The following is a 22,926-nucleotide window of genomic DNA, read 5'->3' on the forward strand; positions in this document are numbered from 1 at the left end:
AATTTTTAAGTAGCATGACAGTAATGAAGCTATTTTCACAGTAGTGTAGTTTTTCTGGTAACAAGCTTCATTTTCCAACAAGTAGCACTGTAGCATCACAAAATGTGATTTTTTTTTTTTTTTTTTTTTTTTTTTTTCCAGTTCACGCAGCACCCTCGCGATATTGGGGCGTTCAATTGAAAACTCATTTTGTTTATCTAAAAACAGGTCCTCCACAGCGATAGCGCCAACAGAACACAACACAGCTGCACACAAAACAGAGAGCAAAACTTACCAAGTATGTCTGAAGAGTTTGTAGGCGAAGAATTGATGCATTTCCATGCCCAGCCTTATTTTTAACAGAGTACTCGGAAATCAAACAGAAACATACAGGAGGCTACAGGCAGCCACAGTCACACCATGTCCTAACCTGACGCAAGTGACACACGATAAAAGGTATATTTTCTATGGTAATCAGAGTTTTTGTCCTAACCAGCAGTGACAAGCGACGGTACATTCTATCGATCGCTTGTATTCTATTTTCGGCATCGCGCGTGTAACTGTCAGCTGTGAACTGGCACCAGTCCTGTTCTCTGGTTTGTGTGCAGCTATGTTGTATTTTCTGTGGTTAATACCGGTGGTGGTCCTGTTGAAGCGAAACAAATGTCTTTGCTTGAATGCCCCATCTCAAACGTGCTGCGATAGAGATCTAAAGCTCCCTTGCAGACCTTCTTTTTGAGGCAAAATATTTAGTTAATTTCTGATGTTTTTCATGATATTTCGATTTAGTTTTAAAAAATATTGTTCGTTTATTAGTGTATATTGTGTAATTTTTTTTTTAAATTACTGAGTGCACCTTTAATCCTTAGGAAAATGAACCATGGTTGTACCAAAGTAGTAATATAATATCTATAGTTAATTTTGTGGTTACTATGGTTTTACTGAAATCGATGGTTAATTTTCATAAGGGAATGTCACACGTATTAAATGTACAACTATCAGGTGATATTATTGAATTCTGCTATCAGAACTCTGATTGCAGAAAATAATACCATGCTAATGTTATACAGTATATCTGAAAAAAAATTCTTCATTATATAGTTCCAATGTAGTCAGCTACTTTTTGTTAGTAAACTGAAGTTTAACTACTTTTAGTCATGAGTAGCTTAGAAAGACCCCAACACTGTTACAAAACAACGCAAATCATTTACAAAAGTTGCAAACAATTTAATTTTTTTTTGTACCTCTTCGGGTACAAATTGTTTTTCTGTATTCTCTCTGGGTATGATGCAAATTTGTATTTCAGCTTGTATCTTATTGATTGATAAGTTTATTGCACCAATTGGCCTATGAAAAAATGACTTATCCTAAAAAAGGTAATGATGAATTTGTTAGATGTGCATTTTTTAAAAACTCTTGCTACATAATTTTGTTGAAAATGTTATACTTGATGTGAACAGGCCTTAACAGTCACTCTTTATGTTAGAATATTAGATATATGTTGGTGTGTCTATCTTTTTTCATCCCTCCTTTCCTTTTCAATATAGAACTTTGACATGTTCATTAGCCACTACAGTAATGTCAGCACCCCGGCGTGTGTTCACGTCTACAAACTGATGGGCTCTGACAGCGACCCCCTACACAAAGAGCCAGAGTTCTGGGCGAGTATGATGGAGGCCACAGGTAAGAGCCGAGCTGTGATTTACACACACAGCAATAGACGAGTAACTAGTGCTCTAACAAGTTTGGCTTGTATCTGTGCTGTGCAGGTTGTCCAGCTGATTATGTTCCTCCAGAGATCTTTAGCTTCCCTGCTGAGTCTGGCTTTAGACTGTATGGAATGCTGTACAAACCACATAACCTGAAACCAGGAAAAAAATACCCCACTATCCTGTTTGTGTACGGAGGTCCACAGGTTTGTTTGGATGAAACATTACTCTTGAAAGAATTTCTTTACCTTTTTGAAGTGATGAGCAGTATGACCAAAATCTTATTTCATGGTAACCATTAATAACACAGTATTAACTGTTAATATTACAATATGTACAATGAACTTGACTAAAGGGTTAATTACCTCACTCAAACACATACTATATGTGAGATTAATCGGCTACAGTGGCAAGAACAAGTATGTGAACTCTTTGGAATTAGCTGGTTTTCTGCATTAATTGTTCATAAAATGTGATCTCATCTTCATCAAAGTCAAAGTATAGACAAACACAATGTGCTTAAGCTAACAACACACAAACAATTGTAATCTTTCATGTTTATAGTGAACACATCCCATTAAACATTCACAGTGCTGTTGAAAAAGTAAGTGAACCTTTGGATTTAATAACTGGTCATTCCTCCTTTGGCAGCAATAACTTCAACCAAGCATTTCCGGTAGCTGCTAATTAGACCTGCACAACGTTCAGAAGGAATTTTGGACCATTCTTCCTTAAACTGCATCAGCGGCTTCCTTCGTGATGCCCTGCCATGGACACCATGCCTGTTTTTATATATATATATATAATTTTTTTTTTTTTTTTTTCTCTCCCCTTTTCTCCCAAACTCTAAGTCCTCATGGTAGTGTAGTGACTCGCCTCAATCCGGGTGGCAGAGGACGAATCTCAGTTGCCTCTGCGTCTGAAACTGTCAATCCGCGCATCTTATCGCGTGGCTTGTTGAGCGCGTTAACGCGGAGATGCAGCGCATGTGGAGGCTTCACGCTATTCTCCGCGGCATCCACGCACAACTCGCCACGTGCCCCACCGAGATCAAGAACCACACGTTATAGTGACCACGAGGAGGTTTCCCCATGTGACTCTACCCTCCCTAGCAACCGGGCCAATTTGGTTGCTTAGGAGACCTGGATGGAGTCACTCAGCACGCCCTGGATTCGAACTTGCGACTCCAGGGGTGGTAGTTAGCATCTACTCGCTGAGCTACCCAGGCCCCCGTGACGCCATGCCTGTTTAATGTTTTCCATATAGTAGACTCATGAACGGAGATGTTAAGCAGTTCCAATGATTCCTTCAAGTCTTTAGCTGTCACTCTAGGGTTCTTTTTTTACCTCATTGAGCATTCTGCGATGTACCCTTTCAGTCATCTTGGCTGGACGGTCACTTCTAGGGAGAGTAGCCACAGTACTAAATCGTCTCCATTTATAGACAATTAGTCTAACTTTGGATAGATGAATATCTAAGTTCTTCTAGATAACTTTGTAACCCTTTCCAGCTTTACGCAATGCAACAATTATTGATGATCTGAGCTCTCTTTTTTGCGAGGCATGATCCACATCAGCAGATGCTTCTTGTGAATAGCACACTCAAAATGTGTGTTTTTAGAAGTCAAAGTAGCTCTAACCCACACTTCCAATCTAGTTTCATTAAATTAATGCCAGGTTTGCCAACTCCTGACTCTTACAACCGACACTGCGAATGTTTGAATGATGTATTCAAAACGTACAAGAACAATACAATAATTTGTGTGTCATTAATTAAAACCGATTGTTTTTGTTCATTATTGTAACTTAGATGATCAAACCTTAATTTATGTATAATTTAAGACAAATTTATTCCAAAGGGTTCATATACTTTTGCTTGCCACTTTATATATTTCTTGCCAGAAAATAAACATAATATTACAACTTACATCTGCACAGACAATGAAGCCAATAAACTGGTGAACTAAAACTAAAGTTACTAAACTAAAGTTATGCGCTAGTCAGAATGCGTAACTTGCATTGTGAATACGCCGTTTCCTTAAAAGCTACATGTAAATGTGAGGAATTCACAACAGAGTAACTTGTAGAAAGTATCTAATACTTCAGTATATTCATTTTATGCTGCTATTCAGGACAGTTTTCAAATGTTGTTTAAACTTACATTGTAAACGTATTAATCTTTAATATGCTTGATACATAATTAAATAATTGTAAGTAGTTTATACATTTATCAAAATATTTGAATATTTGTTTGGTCTGTTACAGTTTGATACATGTTTTTGTCTTTTTGCACCTCGTCGTCAACTAAAATTAAGTCCGTAAAATTGACTAAAAGTAGTGAATGTCTTGATGAAATATTGACTCCATTTAAAGCTGAAGTATGTAATTTTTGCAACAACAGTGCCACCAAATGGAATTGCAAAAATAAACAATGTTTCCAAAACGGCTTTCTAAAAACACCCCTTACCTGCTGTTGATCAAACAAAGAGATTGTCCTGCCGCCAGTGGGTCTAAGCGGGTCGCTCAAAACAAACACGGGAATTTTCAAAGGGCCACAGAGACACAGTGTTTACAGTTTTCAAGAAAATTAACCTATACATGGCTTACTTATAATTGTCTCTGCATAATAAGCTGGAATAAAAGGAAGTATTTTAACACTGAAAAGTTACATCAGCTTTAAAAGACATGTTCGTCAAAATACAATAATATACTAAAACCGTGAATTTGTGGTGCAAATATATCAACTGCCTTATAAATGGTACAGCCAAATTTCTACTGTCCCACAATATATTCTAAATAATAAAGTTGGCCATACTCTTAACATGTTCTTATTTTTAGGTGCAGTTAGTAAACAACTCCTACAAGGGTGTGAAGTACCTGCGTCTGAACACACTAGCATCTCTGGGTTATGCAGTGGTGGTCATTGATGGAAGAGGGTCATGCCAAAGAGGCCTCAAGTTTGAAGGGGCCTTAAAAAACAAAATGGTAACTAGAACTGGTTTTACTATAGGCATAAAGTCTGGTCCACGTAGCAGGTCCACATATTCTAACGAAGAACCGCACACTTAGACAGTAAATATGAAATTCAATATAACTGTAAGAGCAAAGTAAAAAATATACAGGTGTTTATATGGTGCTTATTGTTTGCAAAATCTTTGAAGACCTTTCAAAGTAATTCACTTGAATTAAAGGTAATTGCACCATACCACACAGTAGATGGTATATGTTACTTATCTATTTATAATTACTGTTTGTTTCTCTCTTTCAGGGTCAGGTAGAGATTGAAGATCAGGTGGAGGGGCTTCAGTTTGTGGCAGAGAAGTACAAGTTCATAGACTTGAGTCGTGTTGCTATCCATGGCTGGTCTTACGGTGGATTCCTCTCTCTCATGGGTCTCATTCACAGGCCAAACATCTTCAAGGTGAGACTCACGACTGCTCTAGTGTGACGTCTTAATTTTAAAGAGATAGTTCACCCAAAATTAACAATTCCATTTACTCACACTTATGTTGTTCTAAACCCATGTGACTGAATTTCTTCTGTGGAATCCAAAAGAAGATGTTAGGCAGAGCTTCTCTTTTCCATAAAATGAATGTGTAGGCATGTGTATTCGTGCAATGAATACAATGAAAGCACCATAAAATGTGTCCATACAACTTTTATTGTCTTTTGAAGTTATACAAAGAAAAGGAAATGTGGTCACTATATTCTTTCATTCTATGGGACAGAGCAGCCTGGATATTCTGCTAAATTGTTTTTTTTTTTTTGGTGAACTATCCCTCAATTCCATCCATATACAGTTGAAGTCAGAAGTTTACATACACTTAGGCTGAAGTCATTAAAACTAATTTTTTAACCACTCCACAGATTTCATATTAGTAAACTACAGTTTTGGCAAGTCGTTTAGGACATCTACTTTGTGCATGACACAAGTAATTTTTCCAACAATTGTTTACAGACAGATTGTTTCACTTTTAATTGACTATCACAATTCCAGTGGGTCAGAAGTTTACATACACTAAGTTAACTGTGCCTTTAAGCAGCTTGGAAAATTCCAGAAAATGATGTCAATTAGCCAATTAGCTTTTGATATAAGGTGTACTGAATTGGAGTACCACCTGTGGATGTATTTCAAGACCTACCTTCAAACTCAGTGCCTCTTTGCTTGACATCATGGGAAAATCAAAAGAAATTATCAAGACCTCAGAAAAAAAATTGTGGACCTCCACAAGTCTGGTTCATCCTTGGGAGCAATTTCCAAACACCTGAAGGTACCACGTTCATCTTTACAAACAATAGTACGCAAGTATAAACACCATGGGACCATGCAACCATCATACCGCTTAGGAAGGAGATGTATTCTGTCTCCTAGAGCTGAACATAATTTGTTGTGAAAAGGACCTTGTGAAGATGCTGGAGAAAGCAGGCAGACAAGTATCTACAGGTGCATCTCAAATTTGAATATTGTGGAAAAGTTCTTTTTTTTCTTTCTGTAATTTAATTCAAAAAGTGGAACTTTCATATAAACTCAGGAAGAGTGGAGAGGTACAGAATCCAAGTTGCTTGAAGTCCAGTGTGAAGTTTCCACAGTCAGTGATGATTTGGGGTGCCATGTCATCTGCTAGTGCTGGTCCACTGTGTTTTTTCAAGTTGAGAGTCAATGTAGCCATCTAACAGGAGATTTTAGAGTACTTCATGCTTCCATCTGCTGACAAGCTTTATGGAGATGCTGATTTCCTTTTCCAGCAGGACTTGGCACCTGCCCACAATGCCAAAACTACTAGTAACTGGTTTGCCGACCATGGTATTACTGTGCTTGATTGGCCAGCCAACTTGCCTGACCTGAATTGTCATTGTACTGTCAAGCGGAAAATGAGAGACACCAGACCCAACAATACAGACGAGCTGAAGGCTGCTATCAAAGCAACCTGGGCTTCCATAACACTTCAGCAGTGCCACAGGCTGATTGCCTCCATGCCACGCCGCATTGATGCAGTAATTCTTGCAAAAGGAGCCCCTACCAAGTATTGAGTGCATAAATTAACATACTTTTCAGAAGGTCGACATTTCTGTATTATAAATTCTTTATTCTATTATGGCTGTAAGCCGTAATTTTCAAGATTAAAACAAACAAAAAAAAAGGCTTGAAATATTTCACTTTGTGTAATGAAAGTTCCACTTTTTTAATTAAATTACAGAAAAAAATGAATTTTTTGAGATGCACCTGTATATCCACAGTAAAACGAGTCCTATATCGACATAACCTGAAAGGCTGCTCAGCAAGGAAGAAGCCACTGCTCCAAAACCGCCATAAAAAAGCCAGACTACAGTTTTTAAGTGCACATGGGGACAAAGATCTTACTTTTTGGAGAAGTGTCCTCTGGTCTGATGAAACAAAAATTGAACTGTTTGGCCATAATGTCCATCGTAATGTTTGAAGGAAAAAGGGTGAGGCTTGCAAGCCAAAGAACACCATCCCAACCGTGAAGCATGGGGGTGGCAGCATCATGTTGTGGGGGTGCTTTGCTGCAGGAGGGACTGGTGCACGTCACAAAATAGATGGCATCATGAGGAAGGAAAATTATGTGGATGTATTGAAGCAACATCTCAAGACATCAGCCAGGAAGTTAAAGCTCAGTCGCAAATGGGTCTTCCAAATGGACAATGACCCCAAGCATACCTCCAAAGTTGTGGCAAAATGGCTTCAGGACAACAAAGTCAAGGTATAGGAGTGGCCATCACAAAGCCCTGACCTCAATCCAACAGAAAATTTGTGGGCAGAACTGAAAGCGTGTGCGAGCAAGGAAACCTACAAACCTGACTCAGTTCCACCAGTTCTGTCTGGAGGAATGGGCCAAAATTCCAGCAACTTATTGTGAGAAGCTTGTGGAAGGCTACCCAAAATGTTTGACGCCAGTTAAACAATTTAAAGGCTATGCTACCAAATACTGACAAAGTGTATGTAAACATCTGACCCACTGAGAATGTGATGAAAGAAATAAAAGCTGAAATAAATCATTCTCTCTACTATTATTCTGACATTTCACATTCTTAAAATAGTGATACTTAACTGACCTAAGACAGGGAATGTTTTCTACGTTAAATGTCAGGAATTGTGAAAAATTGAGTTTAAATATATTTGTCTAAGGTGTATGTAAACTTCTGACTTCAACTGTACATTGATAAGAACACAAAAACTTACTTTGACCAGCAGGTGGCATGTCAAATACACAAGGTTTAGATATAAATTGCTGGTGCTGTTGAACTTTTCTCTACAGATTCTTATTAAAACATCATGACAAATCCTTGAAAATTGAATTACCAAAACAGAATTTCACAGCTGCATTTTTAAAATAAGCAAACAAACATTTTCAAATGTTTACACTTTGATTCAGAAACAACAGCTGTATTTTTGTATTCGCATCATGTTTTAAAGGGCTGTTAAATTACATTCATATACAGTGCATTCAGAAAGTATTCAGACCCCTTCATTTTTTTCACATTTTGTTATTTTGCAGCCTTATGCTAAAATTCTTTTTTTTCACATCAATCTACACTCAATCCCCCATAATGACAAAGCAAAAACCAGATTTTTGATAACTTGGCAAATTTATTAAAAAGAAAAAACTGAAATATCACATTAACATAAGTATTCAGACCCTTGACTCAGCACTTAGTTGAAGCACCTTTGGCAGCGATTACAGCCTCAAGTCTTTTTGGGTATGATGCGACAAGCTTTGCACACCTGGATTTGGGGATTTTTATGTCATTCTTCTCTGCAGATCCTCTTAAGTTCTGTCAGGTTGGATTGGGACCATCGATGGACAGCCATTTTCAGGTCTCTCCAGAGATGTTCGATTGGGTTCCAATTTGGGGATTTTCTGCCATTCTTCTCTGCAGATCCTCTCAAGCTCTGTCAGGTTGGATGGGGACCGTCGGTGGACAGCCATTTTCAAGTCTCTCCAGAGATGTTCGATTGGGTTCAAGTGCGGGCTCTAGTTGGGCCACTCAAGGACATTCACAGAGTTGTCCCTAAGCCACTCTTGCAGTGTGCTTGGGGTCACTGTCCTGTTGGAAGCTGAACCTTCAGCCGAGTTTGAGGTCCTGAGCACTCTGGACCAGGATTTCATTAAGGATATCTCTGTATTTTGCTGCGTTCAATTTCCTTCAACCCTGACCAGTCCCCCAGTCCCTGCCGCTGAAAAACATCCCCACAGCTTGATGCTACCACCACCATGCTTCACCGTTGGGATGGTATTGCGCAGGTGATGAGTGGTGCCTGGTTTTCTCCAGACATGACGCTTGGAATTGAGGCCAAACAGTTAAATCCATTTCATCAGAACAGAGAATCTTGTTTCTCAAAGTCTGAGAGTCCTTTAGATGCTTTTTTGCATGTCTTTCACTGAGGAGAGGCTTCCGTCTGACCCAGATCGGTGGAGTGTTGCAGTGATTGTTGTCCTTCTGCAAGTTTCTCCCATCTCCACACATGATCTGTGGAGGTCAACCAGAGTGACCATCGGGTTCTTGGTCACCTCTCTTACCAAGGCCCTTCTCCACTGATTGCTCAGTTTGGCCAGGTGGCCAGCTCTAGGAAGAGACCTGGTTGTTCCAAACTTCTTCCATTTAAGAATTATGGAGGTCACTGTGCTCTTGGAAACCTTCAATGCAGATGAAATTTTTTGTAGCTTTCCCCAGATCTGTGCCTCAACATAATCCTGTCTTTGAGCTCTGCATGCAGTTCCTTTGACCTCGTGGCTTGGTTTTTGCTCTGATATGCATTTTCAGCTGTGAGACCTTATATAGACAGCTGACAGGTGTGTGTCTTTCCAAATCATGTCCAATCAATTTAATTTTCCACAGGTGGACTCCAAAGTGTAAAAACACCTCAATGATGATCCAGAGATATGGGATGCACCTGAACTAAATGCCAAGTGTCATAGCAAAGGGTCTGAATACTCATGTCAATGTGATATTTCAGTTTCTTTCTTTTTAATACATTTGCAAAGTTATAGCACAAGGCTGCAGCATGAATTTATTTTTTTTAAATGAAGGCGTCTGAATACTTTCTGAATGCACTTTATTGGTATGATTAGTGATTTGATCAAGTGTGAAGAGAATGTTCTCATTCTGTGCTTCAGGTGGCTATAGCAGGAGCTCCTGTGACGGTGTGGATGGCATACGATACTGGCTACACTGAACGCTACATGGACGTGCCTGAAAATAACCAGCAAGGCTATGAGGCAGGATCTGTGGCGCTGCATGTCGACAAACTCCCCAATGAGTGAGTTACTGCAGTGGCATTGCATTCTCTCGACACAAAATGTCATCTCACTGATTTGCTCCTTACATAAAATACCTGTTGATTTTTCACATGTATTTTAGCAAAGTAAATGATGTTCTGACATGGTAAATCTCTCCAATTCAATCAAATCACAAGATAACTGCTCAGACAAACATTCATCTAAACCTAGCATTGTTCTCTTAACCTTTTCTCCTTAACAAATAGGAATAAAAAAAAAAATAAGATCCAGATATTTTTAGCTGTTCACATTTTTAGCATTGAATTTCAATCCCATGCATTACAGCAGTTGCTGTATCTTTTCACTGCACTGACCACTGTTTTATGTTTGTGTTTTGTTTTTTTCAGGCCAAACCGGTTACTTATTTTACATGGGTTCCTCGATGAAAATGTGCACTTTTTCCACACCAACTTCTTAGTGTCTCAACTTATCCGTGCAGGAAAGCCATATCAGCTACAGGTTGGGAAAAAACTAAAATCTATTGAAATATTTAAGTTCTGAGTGAATTTGAAGAATTTCTGTGCTTGGTTTGCACACTTTTCATAACATTGAAGCTTAAATAATTGTGACAGTCTTGTTTTTAACATTGAATATACAATGTAGAGTCTAAATATTATATTATATTCAGGATATACATATATACTGGCGGCCAAATGTTTGGAATAATGTACAGATTTTGCTGTTTCGAAAGGAAATTGGTACTTTAATTCACCAAAGTGGCATTCAGCTGATCACAATGTATAGTCAGGACATTAATAATGTGAAAAATTACTATTACAATTCGAAAAAAATGATCAGAACTTCTTAAGAATTCTCATCAAAACATCCTCCATGTGCAGCAATGACAGCTTTGCAGATCCTTGGCATTCTAGCTGTCAGTTTGTCCAGATACTCAGGTGATATTTCACCCCACACTTCCTGTAGCACTTGCCATAGATGTGACTGTCTTGTCGGGCACTTCTCACGCACCTTACAGTCTAGCTGATCCCACAAAAGCTCAATGGGGTTAAGATCCATAACACTCTTTTCCAATTATCTGTTGTCCAATGTCTGTGTTTCTTTGCCCACTCGAACCTTTTCTTTTTGTTTTTCTGTTTCAAAAGTGGCTTTTTCTTTGTAATTCTTCCCATCAGGCCTGCACCCCTGAGTCTTCTCTTTACTGTTGTACATGAAACTGGTGTTGAGCGTGTAGAATTCAATGAAGCTGTCAGCTGAGGACATACGAGGTGTCTATTTCTCAAACTAGAGACTCTGATGTACTTATCCTCTTGTTTAGTTGTACATCTGGCCTTCCACATCTCTTTCTATCCTTGTTGTCAGTTGTCCTTTGTCTTTGAAGACTGTAGTGTACACCTTTGTATGAAATCTTCAGTTTTTTGGCAATTTCAAGCATTGTATAGCCTTCATTCCTCAAAACAATGATTGACTGATGAGTTACTAGAAAAAGCTGTTTCTTTTTTGCCATTTTTGACCTAATATTGACCTTAAGACATGCCAGTCTATTGCATACTGTGGCAACTCAAAAACAAACACAAAGACAATGTTAAGCTTAATTTAAAGAATCAAATAGCTTTCAACTGTGTTTGATATAATGGCAAGTGATTTTCTAGTACCAAATGATCAATTTAGCATGATTACTCAAGGATAAGGTGTTGGAGTGATGGCTGCTGGAATTGGGGCCTGTCTAGATTTGATCAAAAATGACTTTTTTTCAAATAGTGATGGTGCTGTTTTTTACATCAGTAATGTCCTGACTATACTTTGTGATCAGTTGAATGCCACTTTGGTGAATTAAAGTACCAATTTCCTTCCGAAACAGCAAAATCTGTACATTATTCCAAACTTTTGGCCACCAGTGGATGTATGTATATATATATTTCATGTTAACTGTTGTAATAAAATATTGATAGTGTTTTTTTTTTTGTTTTTTTTTAAATATGCCTGAGCATGTTACATTTAAAATATTTATTTACATTAATATATTCAGATTTACAGCTATATATTATTTTTTACAGTGTCATGTGTGCATCTCATAATGTATTCATTGTTTTATTAAAAATATAAATTTATGAAGGATTTTATTCCTTTATGATCTGTCTTCTCTGTAGATCTACCCCAATGAGAGACACAGCATCCGCTGTCCAGAGTCTGGAGAGCATTATGAGATCATGCTACTGTACTTCCTCCAGCAGCACCTCTGATGAGGACCTCCTCTATTCACAACTCCTCCTCCCCTGACCCGCCTTCTGCTCTCATGCACTCTTTCTGGAAAGAGTGTCTTTGCAACAGCCACATACAGACTCGATGTCCCCCAGCATAATGTCATTTGTGCATGTCACCACACTTTTAACAGGAACAACACATCCAACAAATGGAGAAGAGGCTGTTAACTCATTAACCTCATTAAACCTTTTTATTTTATTTCAAATGATGTGCCACAGATAGGTGACATTCTTTTCCTACTCCCCTTAAACACTTATTAAGCTGCCAAAATGTGTCTTTTATTTTTAAAATTTCTAGTTAGTGGCTCTATCAGAACACAGAGACTGGATTTCTACAGGCACATACAGACATGCTCTTATCCTGTTAACCGGTCATTTAACTTAAGCTTCTTCTGTTCTATGAGTGCAGTCGTGTTTCGGTCCAACATGAATTCCAGCGTCACTGTTAGCCACGCAAGTGTGGCTCTCACACAAGGACACCTCACACTACTACCTGCAGTTTTAAGTGTGTATTAAAGGAACATATTTTTTATGACGTCCTGGTCTGTTATCATTGGTGTGAACTTGAGCGCAATCCAATGTCGTTTTAATCAGGTAGGTATCATGCTGTTTTTATTCACTTAGTAAAGCCTCAGTAAAGGGCTCATATCATGGAAAACAGGAATCTTGCTGACTCTTGCTTGGTAAAGTTGCACGCTCAAGGATGGAGTTGTTTGGTGTATGTTGCCACCATTTGATGTTCATTATCAGCTCCGGCAGATAATGAACATCAAATGGTGGCAACACATACCAAACAACTCCATCCTTGAGCATGCAATTTTACCAAGCATTTTACCAATCTGCGATGGACTGGTCATGTCATCCGGCAAGACGACCACCGACTACCCAAACTAATCCTGTACTCACAACTTCAAGAAGGGTTTCGCAGCAGAGGCAGACCTAAATTGCGTTAAAAAGACACTATCAAACAAAACCTAAAATCGAAACAGATTCCTCAACAGCTGGCAAACTCTCGCCAAAGACCGAAATTTGTGGAGGAAACATTCACAGGATGTCTTCATCGGACACGATGGACAGCTGGATGAATGAATAGTCAGATATAGCCTCAGTAAAGGGCTCATATCGTGGAAAACAGGAATCTTCTTGAGCTTTCAGAGTATTTTGTTTGTTGCGCTGAAACCTAGTGGCACCTAGTTTAGCAACAGCACAAAAAAAGGATGAAAAATGCACCTTTTAAAGGAATATTCCAGGTTCAATACAAGTTGAGCTCAATCGACAACATTTGTGGCATAATGTTGATTTACCACAAAAAATAATTTTGACTTGCCCTTCCTTGAGAGAGGAAAAAAAAAAAAAAAAAGCAAAAATCGAGGTTACAGTGAGGCTCTTACAATGGAAGTTACTGGGGCCAATTTTTGATGTTTAAAAAGCTTATTTTATAAAAGCACTAACATTAATTCTTCTTTCACAACTTGTGTATTATTTGAGCTGTAAAGTTGTTTAAATCACTGTTTTCAGTCACTTAAGTCAGCTATTTTATCACACAAATCATGTTAACACATATATTGTTTACATCTTGTGGCTATACTTTTGAAACTCCATATTTTAACGTTTACGGATTGGCCCCATTGCAAGTTCCTCACTGTAACCTCAATCTTTGCTGCTTTTTTTTTTTAAAGGAAAGGAGGGACGAGTTGAAATTAATTTCGCAGTAATCAGCATTACACCACAAATGCTGTCGATTGAGCTTGAAATATTCAGGATTGAGCTTGAACCTGAAATATTCCTTTAATGTACTAAAACTAAGATGAAAAGATGGCTCATTTAGAAATCATTAAGGTTGTAAGGTCACATATGAGGACATTAGGACCACTTATTAGGACTCACCACATTGTTATTACTCAAGAGGTATGTCAATTACATGTTGAAGTGTTAAAGAAACAGCCAGTTTAATTTTAAAGGGTCAGCGAAAGGGTGAAAAATTACATTTCAACTGTTTTTGTTGCTGAAATCCTTAACTTGGCATTTGAAATTTAAATTATTATAACTTTTTTGACATTTCTTCTTTAAATAGCTTAAATGTAGTTGGCTACTTTTTGTTAGTAACCTGTAGTGTAATTGTAACTTAACCCTAACTTTTTTTTTTAAGAGTTGTTTGACTAACTATCTTGAGTTATAAGTAGCTTGTAAAGTAGCTACCACAACACAAAGCTACAGAACAATGCCACTTTATAAGTAACTTTAGCTCTTTTTTTTTTTTGATCTTATGTCTTAAATGAAGTTCTACATAAGTATGCATTTGGGTTAATCTAGGGTCAGCTAATGTCATGGCCAAATATTCTCTTTGAGACAGTTCAGTATTTTGAAAATTTCCCATCCATATAGTATGTATTTGCTAGTGTAACTAATATCCATTATTCCTTACTGTTTTTCAATTCTCAAATAATAAATAGACCTACTGACCTTTGCATGACATCATACAATTAAACTTTTTATTGTGCATTTTGCAAAAAGGTTAACTTAAATAATGTTCCATGTTCAATACAAGTTAAGCTCAATCGACAGCATTTATGGCATAATATTGATTTACCACAAAAAGTTGACTTGTCCCTCCTTAAAAAAAAAAAAAAAAGATCTGGGTTACAGTGAGGCTCTTACAATGGAAGTGAATGGAGCCAAATGCATAAACATTAAAATACTGATTCAGAAGTATAACCACAAGACATAATGTGTGATAAAATCACTTACAAACCATTTCTGTGTAAAGTTATGGACAATTATATAATTTTCAACAAACCCTAAAACAACTGTAAAAATTATGATTTAAACAACTTTACAGCTCAAATAATACAGGAGTTTTAACAGAAGAATTAATGTAAGAGCTTTTATAAAATGATAAGCTTCACATTTCTGCCTTTGAACCCTCCAAAAATTGGCCCCATTCACTTACAATGGAAGTGTTTCAATGTAACCTCCATTTGTCCTTTTTTTTTATTTTATTTTTTTTAAAGAAAAGGGACGAGTTGAAATTATTTTTTGTGGTATTCAACACTGTGCCACAAACGCGGTCGACTGACCTGGAATATTCCTTTAAGTAGCCAAAGCTGCATAACATGATACAATTGTAAAACAATACAGTCATTAAAACAAAGCACACAATTTTGAGTACAAACAAATACTGACAAAGCAGAAATAGTACACAACATTACTTAAAGGCTGTAAAAAATAGAACCATTGAATACATTAAAATACATTTAACTGAGCAAATAAAATGAAATGAATTTTCTTTTTTTTTTTTTTCTTTTTTTTTTTCAACTTTAGTTTTAGCAGGTATTGAACTCAACACCTGGTTTCTGACCAACCATAAATAAACCGTGTGTGCCAAGTGCAGTGTTCAATTATTTGATGAATGTTAATGTTAATGATCCAGCTTAACACTAACGGTCAGTAAACAATCATAAATGGAAAGGAAATCTTAGAAAACAGACAGTATCCTTAAGTTTAAGCTCTCTATGTCTGTCTGTTAAGACTGTACTGTGGACCCAAGAAGTATTTGGACATTTAAGTTAAAATTAAAATGTTTGCATGGCATTGCATTAGATAATGAAATATCAAAGCAAGTTGCAGTAATAACTTTGCACTTCTAAGCCATTTTTTCAATGACTTCTAAACAACTGGTGTAATTTTTAGGGGATACATCAAGTCAGTTCCCCTTAATTTCACACAGGTGTCCTAGATGAGTAACCACAGCAATAGTTCACCCAAAAATGAAAATTCTGTCATTATTTACTCACCTTCATGCCATCCCAGATGTGTATGACTTTCTTTCTTCAGCAGAACACAAATTAAGATTTTTAGAATAATATCTCAGCTCTGTAGATCCATACAATGCAAGTGAATGGGCACCAAAATGTTGAAGCTCATAAAAGCAGCATAAAAGTAATCCATATGACTGCAGTGGTTAAATGTATATCTTCAGAAGCTGTATAATATGTGTGGGTAAGAAACACATCAATATTTAAGTACTTCTTTACTATAAATTCTCCCAGACCAATAAGTGGTGATATGCACAAAGAAAGTTGCCAAAAACAAAAGAAGCAGCATGTGAAAGTGAATGTGGAGATTTATAGTACAACAGGACTTAAATATTGATCTGTTTCTCACCCACACCTAACCTATCGCTTCTGAAGACATGGATTGAAACACTGGAGTCTTATGGATTACATTTATGCAGCCTTTATGTGATTTTGGAGCTTCAAAAGTTTGGTCACCATTCACTTGCATTGTGAGGACCTAAAAATCTTTGTTTCTGCAGAATAAAGTCACACATCTGAGATGGTGTGGGGGTGAGTAAATGATGAGAGAATCTTCATATTTGGGTGAACTATCCCTTTAACTTTGGACATGTTACACTAACATTTCACAACCATAAAGTGTCCAAGTACTTATTTTTGTTATTTATTTTATTTATTTATTTATTTTTTGCTTAAAAAGCAAGCTTGTGTTATCTTATATTCTTTTATTTAATACAATGACATTCATTATCACATTTTAACTGTTCAAATACTTTGGGGACACTGTATTTGCCAATTAATGTTTGTTTGGGATAAAGATCATGAGAGAATAAAACTACTCCGATAAAAGACCACCATCAGATCATCACATGCCTCAATTAGATTTGAAGATAAAAATAAAGCACTGTGGTGGGAAACAAGGGTGGAGTCCATGTAGAATAAATGTAGGTGTTTGTTTCTGCCCTTTTACAAACAGCATGTCATTACACCGCTCACAGGCTGCCCTTGTTGGGAAGCCACGGTGTGTGTTTGTGTGTGCGGTTTTAATGATTATTGAAGGTTAGGGAAGCATTCCACAACAAAATGTGAAATAAGATAATGCATCATGATACGTAGCCTAACGTTTCAGTTAAACCACACCATGTAATCATGATAGCATTACACATAAACTGTAATTATTCCAGATAACGTGTTTCCAGATTTTAAACCTACCTGTAGGACATGAATGAGAAATATGACCTGTCTTACATTAATGTGGATACATATTATTCTATCTGCAGTATAACGCATTCAGTATTTGAATAAAGACTTAATACTCAGTGAATACAATATAAATACATTTAAACTTGTAACATATACATTGTTAATCTTCCAGTAAAGCTAGTTAGTCTTAGTTTTATATCCTTTTGTATCCATGTGTCACTCTGAGGGCCATGTTCATCTTGGACTGGGCGGGCCCCGGGGGTTTGCTTTAGGTGTTACCTGAACAACAAACAACAAAGCAAAAAAATGTAATCTGTTGTATTACTAAATACATTTTTAAAATGAAAAGGTATGCTATAGTACCATCATTTTATTTCTAGCCATAAACAAAAAGAACTTTTTACAGCACATTTTATTTGCTAGTAATTTTGTAAAGCATTGCAAATTGATGATGTCGTGATAAAGTCAGCAAGAAGTCAAAATTGACCCCATTTACCCAATAAAGATTTTCCTCATAATCTTTAATCAAAATATTTTCCATTTATGTCATCTAGGGCATGCTAACTATAAATGTTAACTTCGCCTTCAGCTTTCAGATGCAGCCAATATCAGCACTATTGGAATTCTTGTCCAATCGGATTAGAGGACCGATCTGTTATATATCAGAGATATTCCACATTATGAAAGTAAAATGGGTTTTGAATGCCATTTAACTGTTTAAACTCCAAGTCGTGTGAAGTGTTAAACTAAAAGTAATTACAACGCTCTAACCCCTGCTATTCTGCTGATTAACTTTTTATGAGTTGTAAACAGGCAATTCTTGCTGCACATGTGGCCAGGAAGACATATGTAAGAGGACTTACATCTCCCTGTGTTTTGGAGTAGTTCATATGGGCATACAGTAAGACAGCAATGTCATTGTGGGACGCCTCCAGGGCAATGGAGAGAGCATTACTGCCATCCTAAAGGACAGAAGAAAAAGGGTATGGTTTCACACATAATGAACTGACGAGGTTAGATGCTTTAACACTGGATACCGAGTGCAGCAAGATTTAAGATGGGACTAATTTGTTTTGTAATACATACATTTTCTACTATCGTGGAATTCCATCAGTCACACTAGATTTGAAGCATACAGAAATACTTTGGACCATAACAATATTTGTAAAAAAAAAAAAGGATCTGATTATTTACTCATCTACCGGTCATGCTGTAGAAAAGTCCAAATGATGTTACTTCTTGGGTTTCACAATTCTGAGGAATGTTACCCCTTTTGTTATGGGGGGAAATCATGCAGCAACAGGTTTGTCTGCAGCTAAAATTACGTTTTTGATCCATTGAATTGAATATCAATTCAACAGATTGTCAAAAAAAAATTATGCAAAAGAAAAAAAATATACTTGTAATGCACTTGTAAGAATTAAATTGTTGGATACAGTCAAGAAGTTCAAAGGTCACAGGCCAAAATCACCATTTTAATGGGTGGACACATACAGTTTGATGCGGTTAAATCTAGCTACCTTTTTATTATTCTCTAACCTACCTAATAGAGTACAACAGTGCCCGCCAATGTTGGACTCAGTTCCAGAAGTATTTTCCCATTAATTTTTTAATTTTTTGTCCATATGGATTTCAAAAAATCGTTCATAATAAAGTTGTGCGCCATGAAACAAAACAACGAGCTTCGAGGTGAATCACAACATTACAAACGTTTATATGAAGCAAAAAGGTATTCAAAAATCAAAAAAAAGACAAAGGTACTATACTCGGGCATTTTTGGGCTGCCGCCTGCAATGTTTCACACTCAAATTTAAAAGCTCACCATTTAGAAATACTGTGGACAATTTCCCAAAAAAACTTCAGAACCCTCCAAAAAAAATACATAAAAATACTCCAATTATTCATAAATAATATTGTATTAGTTTACAATCTTATGACGAATATATATAAAAATATATATATATATATATATATGTGTGTGTGTATGTAATTTTTTTATTCTGGTTCTGTTCACGCCATCTCCCTCTAAAAAGTCTTATTTTATTCCACTAGATGGCAGCAAGTTACAGAAAAAAAAAATACGTTTTCCTCTCTCACCTTCTATCACAAAATGCCGATCTGAAATGTAGGTGGCACTGTAATGCATTTTAGCCCTCAAAGATGTGCTCGTCCATAGACATTCAGTCTAATTTTCAATTTGTGCACCACCCCCATTGTTTCATAGAATATCTCGGCCTCTGAGTGGACTAGAAGCTTAATTTAAGTATCATTAGAAAGCTGAGATCCCCTTTGCGATGTATAAGATTTTATCATCAATATTTGATAACATATATTTTTGATTATTTGTTTAGCATGCTTTTCCTGCTGGACTACATATTTTGTTCTGTACATCTAAGATGTAACATTGGATTATTCACACAAGCAAATATAAAATGAGAACAGTATAAAAAGAGAACAGCCTAAGGTAAAAGCAGACAAAGTTTTTAGCTATTTGGGGATTACAGCAGCAGTGATCGGCGCATAAAAGAGAAATTTGTATTTGATGTCTTACAGAGATCATATTTCACATTGTGATTCTTTTGAAAATCTTTTGAACTGTGGTATTAGAGCAACAAAATAAACTGTACAGTCGCATTCCTGAGAATGAGAGCTTTCATTTGATATATGAGTTGTCTATTTAATTGCTACTTGAAAGACTTTTATGTTCATATTAATATTTCTACCACATGACCTCTAGGTGGTGCTGGTTTGCAACGTGAATGTTTTCAGGCCTTATTTTGTTATTTTGTGTAACATAAATACAGAAGTGATGGTTATCTATAAAAAGTTCAGATTCTAAGCTTTCAAACGATACCCCATATCAAAATTTTAAGCATAAACATTTTTCGCAACATAGTGCCCCCTTTTGGACCCACCGGCTGGTCTGCAAATGATGTAATCAAAATAAAAATGATAGCAAAATATTAAACTAAACTGATATTAAACTGATTAAAAGATGTTTATTATAAGTATAGAAACAATACAGTTTATGTTAAATGCAAAATATTCAGATATTTGTAATACAAGCAGTTTGAAAGTGTAGGGAAACCGACTCGACTACGTCATTCACAGTGTGTTGCGGAAGTGGGCGGTCGCTGCAAAGCTCATTTGGATTTCCCCCTCACCATCATGAGTAGTGTAATTCTTCACCAGAAATTCCACTATTAAACATAACTTTTTTTTATTGAGTTGAAATAGCGTGGACTGATGGCTTCAACGGAAGCATATACCATTGATTAACAATCTCAGAGCTCACGGTAGGTCTGTCTTTAAAGGTTTATAATAATTGTTAATAATCAATTCCCCTATGGAGAAAATAAATGGGATTTTTACTTGCGGAACCAGACTGTTGCGCTCTATATCTAATAGTTCTTGCAACACAACATAGGATTTGTGCCTCTAATGCTTTACAAACAAGTCAAGGCTTCATGGAATAATGCATACAATTTTTCAAAGTGCATGAAGTGGTGATGTACATACATTGTCTATGACTGTAATGTCACAACCATGCTGCTCCAGAAGTAAAGAGACGATCTCAGCTCGGCCGTGTTCACTGGCACACATCAGAGCTGTGGAGCCCTCATCATCTTGAATGTTCACATTAGCACCACAGTCCAGCAGCGCTCGCACCATCTCCTGCCGCCCGTGACTCACTGCCAGCATCAAAGCTGTCTGTCCTGCCTAACCACAAACACACCAAAACATATTCGTGAGTCATCCATTGAGAACGCTCTTTTTGTCCAGCAATAATAAAAAGCAGTGGTTCTTAACTGGTAGGTCGCAACCCAACAATAGGCCGTAAGACTGTTCAATAAGGTCACGGACAACAAGGAAAAAACAATGCTAAGTTCAAATAAAGTAATTAGGGCTGTAAATCGATTAGGCATTTTTAACTAAGTAATCGCATAGTTTTGTGTGATTAATCACAATTAATCATGGTGCATGGTACATTAAAATATAATAATAAATATATTTACTTTATACTTTTGTCTTAAATAACTTAGTCATTTATTTTATGTTAAAAGTGTTAAAAAGAGTCTTAAGAGTTAATTAGACACATTTTTACAAGTATAAATCTTTGACATAAGTATGTTTACATCTCATCAAATCAGTGGACATGCTGTAGTTAAAAGTTGGGCAAAATCTTCTGCCATTTACAGAGGATTTAAAAAAAAATAATAAGATCAAATGGGCAGATTCAGTTCATATCAAGGTTATTTGGCAAGATAAATTTAAGTGTACATTGCCAATGCATTATTAGACACTACACATATAGATGTAAAACAAACTGAATGCTAAATTTTAATTTGCTGAAATTTAAAATCTCAAAACTATTATTTTCTCTGGCTACTGTTCAGCCTCAATCGCGCACATGCTGGGTCTCTCTCACACGGTCTCTTTTCAGTTCAGAATCAGATGACAGTGAGTGAGCATTTTCGGATTATGCAACGAGATACAGTTTACCCATATCTCTTCCACACCTGGTTCACAACTTGCGGGTGAAGTCTCCATTATCTGTACAGTAAATCTGCTCCTGTATTTATTATGTTCGGGACATGCGTCACACGTAATGAATAAACGTGCACTGCTCCACACAATCAAGTCGAGCGTGTACCTCCTGGAAATTTAAATATGCCACTTTTAGCCACAGAAAGTGGAGAAAAACTTTGGTTAAGTTTTAGGAAGTGAAAAAACAAACAAACAAAAAAAAACAGATACTGTATTGTGGTAAAAAAAAAAAAAAGAAAAAAATATGCATTGAACAGTCAACTATTAATCACAGAAATTAATGCATTAAATTTCCCAGCCCTAAAAATAAGTAAGGACATTTAAATAATCGACTGTACGTCCACTCTAACTCTACGGTATGTTGGCACAAATTCATCTGTCATTTGGTAAAAGCTAGTCAAATTAGACAGATGCCAACATGGACAGGTTGCATGGTGGTTTGTTCTGACTTCACACAATGTGTTGAATTATTGCATGCTGACAGCAAAAAGAGATATTCAGAAATAAAAATGGACAATTTTCCCATTCAGCCTATATCATATTAATAATTTTGCATATTGTTGGGCTTATTTTGGACATTTTTGTGTACTTTTGTATGATAAACAATTCTGGTAGTTTGTTGGGTTGGCGCTTTATGTCGCAAATCCTGTTGAGAGTCACTGATTTAGAGCACTTAATTTATGTAAAGGCAGCAATATATTTGTTGAACGTAAGTAAACAGCCACTCTATAAATTCACTATCATAGTACTGTAATGCTGAGATCATTTATGAGAGCAGACAAAATATTCTGTAAAGTATGTCTTTCCCTATTTTCTATTTCTATTACCTTTTTAAATTGATTGGCAAATTAGCCAAGAATGTAATCATAAACACTATCTGAATAACTGTGTGACTTACTTGGCTGGCCTTGGCATTAACGTTGCCCAGACGGAAGAGTTTCTGGACCACAGCCATGTCGTCTTCCTCCTTCACTGCTGACAGTGCTGCCAGCATCACAGCCGTATAACCTGCTTTATTCTGCTGATCCACATTACACATGCCTGAACACAAACACATACACAACTGCACTGAAGGAGAATTGCTAATGAAGTTACTCAAAAGTATCATTACAGTGGTCCAAATCATTGGTAACTTGGAACAGCTTATCAGTCCATTGTTTTCAAAAGTGCAC

At 36.7% G+C, this 22,926-nt stretch overlaps 2 protein-coding genes across 4 annotated transcripts in view; one reads left to right on the forward strand and one right to left on the reverse strand.

The window, feature by feature from the left end:
• LOC127415174 (dipeptidyl peptidase 9-like) overlaps positions 1–12,744 on the forward strand; it is a 51,791-nt gene extending 39,047 nt beyond the window's left edge. For all 3 annotated transcript variants that reach the window (XM_051653795.1, XM_051653793.1, XM_051653794.1), the window contains 7 exons: positions 1,527–1,662; positions 1,749–1,894; positions 4,526–4,672; positions 4,956–5,108; positions 9,826–9,968; positions 10,335–10,446; positions 12,096–12,744. In XM_051653795.1, the coding sequence (XP_051509755.1) occupies positions 1,527–1,662; positions 1,749–1,894; positions 4,526–4,672; positions 4,956–5,108; positions 9,826–9,968; positions 10,335–10,446; positions 12,096–12,188 (930 nt within the window). In that variant the 3' untranslated portion in view covers positions 12,189–12,744. The remainder of the gene's footprint in view (positions 1–1,526; positions 1,663–1,748; positions 1,895–4,525; positions 4,673–4,955; positions 5,109–9,825; positions 9,969–10,334; positions 10,447–12,095) is intronic.
• A 1,935-nt stretch (positions 12,745–14,679) lies between these two features.
• LOC127415173 (KN motif and ankyrin repeat domain-containing protein 3-like) overlaps positions 14,680–22,926 on the reverse strand; it is a 51,930-nt gene continuing 43,683 nt past the window's right edge. Inside the window, exons 8-11 of the mRNA XM_051653792.1 lie at positions 22,653–22,795; positions 20,726–20,926; positions 18,070–18,168; positions 14,680–17,485 (exon numbers count right to left, since the gene is read on the reverse strand). Coding sequence (XP_051509752.1) covers positions 17,441–17,485; positions 18,070–18,168; positions 20,726–20,926; positions 22,653–22,795 — 488 coding nt within the window. The 3' untranslated portion in view covers positions 14,680–17,440. The remainder of the gene's footprint in view (positions 17,486–18,069; positions 18,169–20,725; positions 20,927–22,652; positions 22,796–22,926) is intronic.

The sequence above is a fragment of the Myxocyprinus asiaticus genome, chromosome 24 (assembly GCF_019703515.2).
Source record: "Myxocyprinus asiaticus isolate MX2 ecotype Aquarium Trade chromosome 24, UBuf_Myxa_2, whole genome shotgun sequence".
Taxonomy (NCBI): Eukaryota; Metazoa; Chordata; class Actinopteri; order Cypriniformes; family Catostomidae; genus Myxocyprinus; species Myxocyprinus asiaticus.